The 9,762-nt window shown below is 48.8% G+C and overlaps 1 protein-coding gene across 1 annotated transcript; it reads left to right on the forward strand.

Annotated features, from left to right (window-relative positions):
• The first annotated feature begins 1,489 nt into the window (after positions 1-1,489).
• LOC121853563 lies at positions 1,490-2,813 on the forward strand. The gene has a single exon (XM_042347782.1). The coding sequence runs from the start codon at positions 1,654-1,656 to the stop codon at positions 2,527-2,529; it is 876 nt and encodes a 291-aa protein (XP_042203716.1). The 5' UTR covers positions 1,490-1,653; the 3' UTR covers positions 2,530-2,813.
• Positions 2,814-9,762: the final 6,949 nt, after the last annotated feature.

Consider the following 9,762-nt stretch of genomic DNA (forward strand, 5'->3'; position numbering starts at 1 on the left):
ATTGAAAGTGAGATAAAGATGAGAGAGAGAGAGAGACAGATGTATGTTTTCTCCCGAGCGATGGCCGGAGGTGTATACATAAAATCTCCCGAGTCTTAGGTGGTGATGCTCGCCGTGTGTTGCTTAGTAAAAAAATCAACTCTTTCTCTTTGTTAATAATTCCACTATTTTATCTGATAAGTGTGTGTGTGTGTGTGTGTGCCCGCGCGCGCGCCTCTAATTGGAATGCTGTTCACTCGTCCGCAATTTTGGCGACTGGGGAAAGTTAGTTCATTGGTCCAAGAGTTCATCATTTTGTTCATGGCTGCGACAGTTCATCAGTGGTACAACAGTTCACCATTTTAGTTCATCAGTTTGTTCACAGGTACAAGTGTGTGTGTCGGAAAGGGCTATCCGTCTTTAACCATCCATCTGCTTCATTTCATCTCGCTAGCTATTAACACGTCACAGCTCCTGACTTGACCTGACCTGACCTAACCAGACCTGACCTGACCTAACCTAACCTAACGTTTAGCATTCAGAGGGTTAATACTTCTGCTACTACTGCAATTTCTAGTGTGTATTGTCAGGCTGTTATTTTCAGTGTTATTATCAGCGTTATCAGTGTTATCAGCGTTATCAGTGTTATTATCAGCATTAACAGTGTTATTATCAGCGTTATCATCAGCGTTACTGGCAAGCATATCGCTGTTATTATCAGCGTTATCAGTGTTATTATCAGCATTAATAGTGTTATTATCAGTGTTATTATCAGCGTTACATTATCAGCGTTATCAGTGTTATTATCAGCGTTATTATCAGCGTTATCAGTGTTATTATCAGCATTAACAGTGTTATTATCAGTGTTATTATCAGCGTTATTATCAGCGTTATCAGTGTTATTATCGCTATTATCAGCGTTATCAGTGTTATTATCAGCGTTAATATCAGCGTTATCAGTGTTATTATCATGTTATTATCAGTTATCAGCATATCAGCGTTATTATCAGCGTTGTCAGTGTTATTATCAGCATTAACAGTGTTATTATCAGCGTTATCAGTGTTATTATCAGCATTAACAGTGTTATTATCAGCGTTATCACTGTTATTATCAGTATTATGGTAATTTTTTGGTAGCGTTTTATAAGACACTTGAGAAAACTGATTCATTGGTGGCGGCTGGAGACTTGAGGCTGAGAGGACGAAAATAACACCTCCGTCAGGTCTTATTCACTGTGTTTTTTGTGTATCGTCAATACTTCATTAACTTCTTCTGATCGTGGCGTGTTGGTTTCACTGATTATAGGCGCACGTAACACCAATCCACCCGCCGCTGCCGCCTTAGAATCCCCCTAAAAGACTCGCTCTCTTGATTAGCTGCTCGTGATTGGAAGCCAAGTGGTTGTAATTGTGTTGTTTTGTGGTGACCTGTGGTGGTGGTGGGGGGCGTTAATCAGGCCATATAAACTAGGGTCCAGCAGCTTGAGACACCATCCAGTCCTGAGCCGGGGACACTACTACTACCATCACCTATTACCTGTTTCTCCTTACGTCTTGGTCAACGGTGAGGATAGACCACAGCCAGAGACAACACCTGTGAGGCGGGAGCAGCAGCTGGTGACTCAAGAGGCTACTTCATACACCTGACAGCCATACCAGCTAGCAGGGAGGAACATGTTGCAGAGGCTTGTGGTACATTTACTTCTGGCTGCCGTGTATGTCTCCTTCAGCGTCGCCTCTGCCAGTGAAGTGGCAGGTCCTGACTCCTTTACCGAAGATGGACAGGAGCGGCAGCAAGACGTATCGCCGTGGGTGTTGCCGCAGTGGTGGTGGCTCAGCTCCGTGCTCTCCCTGCCCCAGGACCACACCTCACACGCCACCACCACCAAAACAAACCAATACCTGGTGAACGCAGTAGAAGAGGAAGACTCCACGTTGTCGCTGGTGCTGCCTGCCGAAGGTAACGGCGAGAACGACAAGGTCAGGGACGATATGTCACGGGGTGGAAGCTCTGCTGCAACACGGGTGGGCAAGCGGTCACGGCCCTGCAGGTCACAAGGTAAAAATCGGTGTCGCCGCGGACTGGTGAATCTGGTGCCCGCCTCTGAGGTCCACCAGAGCTGGAAAAATGACTACTTATCAGTGCCTGAAGCCCTCGTCCAGTTCTCCCAGGAGCAAACAGAGGAGACGGTGTGTAAGGACCTCTCCGTGCAGCTGTTCCGTGTTGACCTGGCGGAGCTGCAGCTGGAGCCCTACTGGGTGAGGCAGACCGCTCACCTGGGCATGTGTCCCTCCAAGCTACAGACTCGCAAGCTGGGTGACAACGTGTGGCCCAACAGCGTGGTGGAGACCAAGTGCATGTGTCAGCGTGAGCTTTGTTCCAACGAGGGCGGCGACTTCCGGTGCCAGGCGGTGCGGCGACCCATCAGGACGTGGGTTCGTCACATGGACCAGTTCATGCCCACGGAGGAGATGGTGTCGGTGGGCTGCGTGTGTGCCCAGAAGACCAGCCCCGAGGGTAACTACGCCAGGATTGAACTCCATAGTTAATTATGGCACCCGAGGCACCACCTCACTGTACACGTGACACACACACACACATGAACACTTGGTGAGATGAAGGTACACGAGTCTTTCACCAGTATAAGTGACTCCAGCTAGTGCACCATTACCACCATAACACTACACCCTCTCCCTCCCCAGACGAGGTCACCAAACCATTGCAGGTACCATAGCACCATTCTGACCTGGAGTTCACCGCATCATAGCACCAACAAGGTCGCCAGTATCACCAAAATACAGCAATTTTTCTGTTTTTGTTTCTGAATCAATAAACTGACACAAAATGTAACCCTTTCTTGTGATTTTTCCTTATAAGCCCCAGTCACCCCACAGTCACCACGTGTTAAAGAGTGCACCAGTCACTCCACAGTCACCACGTGTTAAAGAGTGCACCAGTCACCCCACAGTCACCACGTGTTAAAGAGTGCACCAGTCACCCCACAGTCACCACGTGTTAAAGAGTGCACCAGTCACCCCACAGTCACCACGTGTAAAAGAGTGCACCAGTCACCCCACAGTCACCACGTGTTAAAGAGTGCACCAGTCACACCACAGTCACCACGTGTTAAAGAGTGCACCAGTCACCCCACAGTCACCACGTGTTAAAGAGTGCACCAGTCACCCCACATCCCATATTCCTGCTTCGTTATTGGCTACAAGAATCAGGCAACGTGAATGCTGATTGGCTGTTTAGGAACGTGTGATTGTCATTGGTGGGGATATACAGGTGTGAATATATACCTGACTATATATACCAGGATATACTGTATGTGATGTGTTGAATAATGTGAACTTACAGGATATTTAACTTTATGTGATATGTTAAAATGTTATGTTAAAATTATATACACTGTTACTGGTTAATATGGTGGTATTATAACAGTGGTGGCTCAGTGTTTATTATTATTATTATTATTATTATTATTATTATTATTATTATTATTGTGTCCCGTCGTACAGTAGAAATTACGTAATTAATTAATGTTTGTACGCCAACGAGAACAGACTTGATACAATAAACTACAAAACTTACCATAAAACTACAATATGGATGAATACATTACATAGACTAATACAGTAAAATACAGTTAATTCAGGATAAAAAATTAAGGCGAATACAGTAAATTTATAGTGAGAATACAGCAGACTTTCTTAAATTACAGGAATAAATCAGTAAAGTATATTGAAAACACGTGAGAATAAAGTAGAGAGGTGAGGGAAAATAAAGTAGAGGTGAGGGAAAATAAAGTAGAGGTGAGGGAAAATAAAGTAAAGTGAGGGAAAATAAAGTAGAAGTGAGGGAAAATAAAGTAGAGGTGAGGAAAATAAAAGTAGAGGTGAGGGAAAATAAAAGTAGAGGTGAGAAAAATAAAGTAGAGGTGAGGAAAATAAAAGTAGGGGTGAGGAAAATAAAGTAGAGGTGAGGGAAAATAAAGTAGAGAAGTGAAGAAACAACAGGTAGAGGTGAAGGATGATGATCAGTTTTAATGCAGCTAGGTCACAGGTGTGTGTGTGTGTGTGTGTGTGTGTGTGTGTGTGTGTGTGTGTGTGTGTGTATAGAGGCGTCCCGATTAACAGTACTGGTGATGGTGTCTTTTACGTGGTCTCTGATGAACCATGGGTCGATTATGTTAAAGGGTAGGTAGTGGCTTGCTGGGTTGGTGGGTGTGGTGGGTGGGTGGGTGTGGTGGGTAGGTGGGCAGTGTTAGATTCATGGCTCGAAAACACCACAACTTGTTACGGCAGGGGGGGTGTTTCTTACACACACACAATTCTCTCACACACACCTGTCTCTATCACACACACCTGTTTAGTAGGGGTTCACACTGACTAACATCCTTCTTGTGTCCAACCAGGGCATCGAACCGGACACAGTGGTGAGAGGTAATCACGAGGCTTCAAACCCGTCGAAATCATTAGAGGAATCACTCTACCTCTTACCTGTGTTTTACCTGTTACCTGTGCTTGGTCGGGTATGTAATTTTTGTCTGTGTTCTTGTAATTTGATTTGTGTATGAATACTTTTTTGTATTTTCTTTAGGATTTTACTTATTTTTAGATAAATATATGCAAGTAAAGTGTGTGTGTGTGTTAAAACGTGGCTGGCAGTAGAAATAGTGCGGTTACGTTTGGAATGAGTCGAACTGTGAACTGTGTTTGATGAGGAGGGTAGGAGGAGGAGGTGAAGAGAGAGAGAGAGAGACGCCAAATTTCAAATATTTGAGGCTTGTGTTTGAGTGAGGGAGGCTTGAGTGGGGAGACTGAGGTAACACACACACACACACACACACACAGACTGTTGACAAGGTGCGTGCAGCTTTGAGACAGGGGATGAATGGTAAGAATGTGTGTGCGTTTGACTCTCTCTCTCTCTCTCTCTCTCTCTCTCTCTCTCTCTCTCTTGGGACGGGAACAACAGGAGATAGAGAGAGAGAGAGAGAGAGAGAGAGTTATGGTAGTATAGCCAACACAGAGAGTCGCCATCTAGTCCGTGTTGACGCTGCCAATCCAGTTGTAGATACAGATTATAGTCTGACGAACGGGGAGCCGAAGACGGATCCACACTCGGATTCAGAGAGTTTGATATAGAAACGTCAACACAGTGTAGTGGTTCGGGTGTAGAGGTGTAGTTATTGTTCTGATATGAGGTCATTACAGGAGGGGGTAGTTGAAGTACTCAGGAGGGATGTACTCAATTACAGAAGTACTCAGGAGATGTAATCACTCATAGAAGTACTACTCACAAGTGCTCACAAGAGAGTGCGCTCACTCACAGAAGTACTCTCAGGGGACACTCACTCACAAGTACTCGCAAAGGACGTACTCTCCCAGGAGTACTCATAGGGGACTTCACTCACAGAGAAGTACTCGCAGGGGACGCACTCACTCACAGAAGTACTCGCAGGGGACATTCACTCCTGGAAGTACTCACAGGGGACGCCTCACTCTGAAGTACTCGCAGGGGACGCACTCCTCACAGAAGTACTCGCGGGGACACTCCTCCTGAGAAGTACTCTGCAGGACGCACTCACTCAAGAATACTCAGGGGACGCACTCCTCACAGAAGTACTCAGGACGCACTCCTCCTAGAAGTGCTCGCAGGGGACGCACTCACTCCAGGTACTCGCAGGGGACGCACTCTGGCATATAAGCCTAAAGGTGACGGCACAAGACAACTCACAAAAATGGTCTGAGTTTTTCTTGGCGGGTCACGGGGTGTTTTGTGGTACACACACACACACACACACATACACACACAATACACACATACACACATACATACATACACATACATACACACATACATCATACACATACATACACACATACATCATATATACATACATACATACACACACATAAGGTGGTGGATCTGTGCTGATATATATAGATTTACTTGTATATGTTGAGGTCATAATACAGTTAGTGGGTGGCTGGGTGGCTCTCATACAGTCAGTGGGTGGGCGGTTATCATGCAGTTAGTGGGTGACTGGATGGGTGGCTCTTATGCAGTTAGTGGGTGACTGGATGGGTGGCTCTTATGCAGTTAGTGGGTGACTGGATGGGTGGCTCTTATGCAGTTAGTGGGTGGGTGGGCGGCTCTCGCACAGTCAGTGGGTGGCTGGGGTGGGCGGCTTATGCAGTCAGTGGGCGGCTCTCCTTACGGTGGTGGTGGCTGGGGTGGGCGGCTCTTATGCAGTCAGTGGGTGGCTCTTATGCAGTCTGTGGGCGGCTCTCGCACAGTCAGTGGGTGGCTGGGGTGGGCGTCTTATGCAGTCAGTGGGTGGGTTACTCTTTTAACAAGCTGGCTGGCAGGTATAGGAAACACTCTTTTATCTGGGTGGCCGGGTGGTTAGGTAGGTAGGTGGGTGGTCGGGCAGGGGTGGGTGGCCGGACGGGTAGAGTGGTGGTCTGGTGGGTAGGTGGGTGGTCGGGCGGGTAGGTGGGTGGCCCGGGTGGGGCCCCTCAGGACAGCAAGCAACGTACAGCACTCTGCTACCAGCTCCTCTCCCACCCCTCCCCCCCCTCCTGACCTCCTCCCCCTCCCAGACCTCCTCCTACCTCTCCCTCACCTCCTCCTACCCCTCCCTCACCTCGTCTACCCCCCCCAGACCTCCTCCTACCCCTCCTCACCTCCTCCTGCCCCTGACCTCCTAGCCCCCCCGGCCTCCACCTACCCCTCACCTCCTCCACCCCTGACCTCTAGCCTCCTGACCCTCCTAGCCCTCCTGACCTCCTCTAGCCCTCCCTGACTCCTCCTACCCCTCCCTCACCTCCCCACACCCAACCTCCTCCTACCCTGACCTCCTCCCTACCCCTCCCTCACCTCCCTACCCCTGACCTCCTAGCCCTCCCCTCACCTCCCACCCTGACCTCCTAGCCCTCCCTCACCTCTACCCCTGACCTCCTACCCTTCCTCCCCTCCCCTACCCCTGATCTCCTCCTAGCCTCCCCCTCACCTTCTACCCCTGACCTACTCCCAGCCCTCCTCCTACCCCTCCCTCACCTCCCACCCCTGACCTCCTCCCTAGCCCTCCCTCACCTTCTATGACCTCCTCTAGCCCCCCCTCACCTCCCACCCCTGACCCTCCTCCCCTACCCCTCCCTGACCTCTACCCCCTCCCTCATCTCCTACCCCTCCTCTAGCCCTCCCTCACCATCTCCTCAAGTGACCTCCTCCTAGCCCTCCCTACCCTCCCTCACCTCCTCCTAGCCCTCCCTCACCTTCTACCCCTGACCTCCTCCTAGCCTCCCTCACCTCCTCCTAGCCTCCCTGACCTCGTACCCCTGACCTCCTACCCCTGACCTCCTCCCACCCTGACCTCCTCCTACCCCTCCCTCACCTCCTACCCCTCCTACCCCTGACCCTCCCCGGCCTCCTCACCTCCTCCCTACCCCTCCTCCCTAGCCCTCCCTCAGGCCAGGGGCTCCTCTCTCCCTCTGAATTAAGCCCGGATATCCTCAAGCAGCTGGGGAGTGGCTTAGTGCCTTCCTCTCTCTCCTGCTTGGTTAAAACTATAGATTATTTCAGAAGGACTCACAGGAGGTGTGTGTGTGTGTGTGTGTGTGTGTGTGTGTGTGTGTGTGTGTGTGTGTGTGTGGAGAGGCTGATACCCGTTTTCTCTCTCTCTCTCTCTCTCTCTCTCTCTCTCTCTCTCTCTCTCTCTCTCTCTCTCTCTCTCTCTCTCTCTCTCTCATCTACGTCTCAGGATTAAAAGTATTGAGTACGTCTGTCTGTCTGTCTGTCTGTCTCTCTATTTCTTTGTTTGTTTGTTTGTTGGGTTTAGGTGTAGCCCATAATTAGCCTAATTAACCTGGTCTTTAGCGGCCGATGGGATATCTGCAGTTTGATTGGCCCAGAGGCAGGTGATTATTTCTCGACTGTTGATTGGCCTAGAAGTCTCGAGTGTTGATTGGCCCAGAAGTCTCGAGTGTTGATTGGTCCTGAGGTCTTGACTGTTGATTGGCCCAGAAGTCTCGACTGTTGATTGGCCTAGAAGTCTCGAGTGTTGATTGGTCCAGAGGTCTTGAGTGTTGATTGGTCCTCAAGACTCGACTGCCTCCCTTAGGATAACTGAGGTAATGATAGAGAGAGATCTAAACTTGGCCATCACCTTACATAGTGTAGTGTATTTGTTAACTGAATTTTACGATATAATGAAGGTGATTTATCGTTTATTTTTTTATTTTTTTTATTTGTTGTTTTGAGTGAATGTAGTTTAGTGTTAGGTTAGGTTAGGTTAGTCAACAGGTGAATTAAAATGATTCATCATTTATCCATCCATCCACCACCCACCCACCCACCCATCCACCCATCCACCCACCACCCATCCACCCACCTCCACCCACCCACCCACCCATCCACCCCACCCCACCACCCACCCACCCACCCACCCACCCACCCACCCACCCATCCACCCACCCACCCACCACCACCCATCCACCACCACCCCATCCACCCACCACCCCCACCCACCCACCCACCCACCCACCCACCCATCCACCCACCCATCCACCCACCCACCCACCCACCCATCCACCCACCCATCCACCCATCCACCCACCCACCCACCCACCCAACCCATCCACCACCCACCCATCCACCCACCCACCCACCCACCCACCCACCCACCCACCCACCCACCCACCCACCACCCACCCACCCCCCACACCCACCTTCATTATCCCCTCGGCGTCATGGTATCCACTCATTCACGCTCATCGCTGTTCGTTCCCTTCCTCCTTTTTTCTCTTCGTCCTCCTCTTGCTTCCCCCTTTCTCTCTTCTCCTGCTCCTCTTCCTCTCTCTTCTACCCATCCTTTTGTTTCTTCTCTTCCTCTTCGTCTCCTCTTCCACCTCCTCTTCCTATCATCCTCCTCCTCTGCATGTACACACTTTTTTATTACCTGTTCTCTCTCTGTCTCTCTCTCGTTCTATCATTCTGTCCTTACCTCCTTTACTTGCAGAGAGAGAGAGAGAGAAGGAGAGAGAGCACGCACAGATAAATTGATGAGAAAGAGAGATATAAGATACCCCTCCACACACACACACACACACACACACACACACACACACACACACACACACACCATAAAAACAGTGTGAGGGATGTTATTGGCTCCGTACAGGTAGTGGATTGCGAGATCCTGGGCCAACTTTAATGTTAAAACTCTCTCTCTCTCTCTCTCTCTCTTTTTTCTCTCTCTCGTTATGTTTTGATGTGTACGCCTCCACCTTATGTGTACACCTCCTCTCACTATATGCCTCCACCTACTGTGTACCTGTAGGGAGCTGAGGTGTGTGTGTGTGTGGGAAACATCATACGCCCGCCAGCAGTGGGGAGGGCGGGGTTGGGGGTATTCCTCAGCGTTGCCGGGGGTCCCTTCTCAAAGTGTCGTACTGCACTGAGAGGAGAGTGTTCTTACGTGTAACAAGGGGGCGGCGTTTGCTTCTATGATAATAATAATAATAATAATAATAATAATAATAATAATAATAATAATGATGATGATGATGATGATGCTAATAGTAAAGATAATGATGGAAATTTTATTATTATTATTATTATTATTTGTAGTGGTAGTAGTATAGGTAGTGGTAGTAATAGTCGTAGTAGTAGTAGTAATAATAGTAGTAGTAGTAGTAGTAGTAGTAGTAGTAATTAAATCAACATTACCCATCGTAATTATGCTAATACTAATCTTAAATCACTTTCATATC

Source organism: Homarus americanus, unplaced genomic scaffold (assembly GCF_018991925.1).
Source record: "Homarus americanus isolate GMGI-L3 unplaced genomic scaffold, GMGI_Hamer_2.0 scaffold4896, whole genome shotgun sequence".
In the NCBI taxonomy this organism is placed as follows: domain Eukaryota; kingdom Metazoa; phylum Arthropoda; class Malacostraca; order Decapoda; family Nephropidae; genus Homarus; species Homarus americanus.

Coding starts and splice junctions, on each gene's coding strand:
- LOC121853563 (XM_042347782.1), top strand. CDS start 1,654: ATGTTGCAGAGGCTTGTGGTACATTTACTTCTGGCTGCCGTGTATGTC.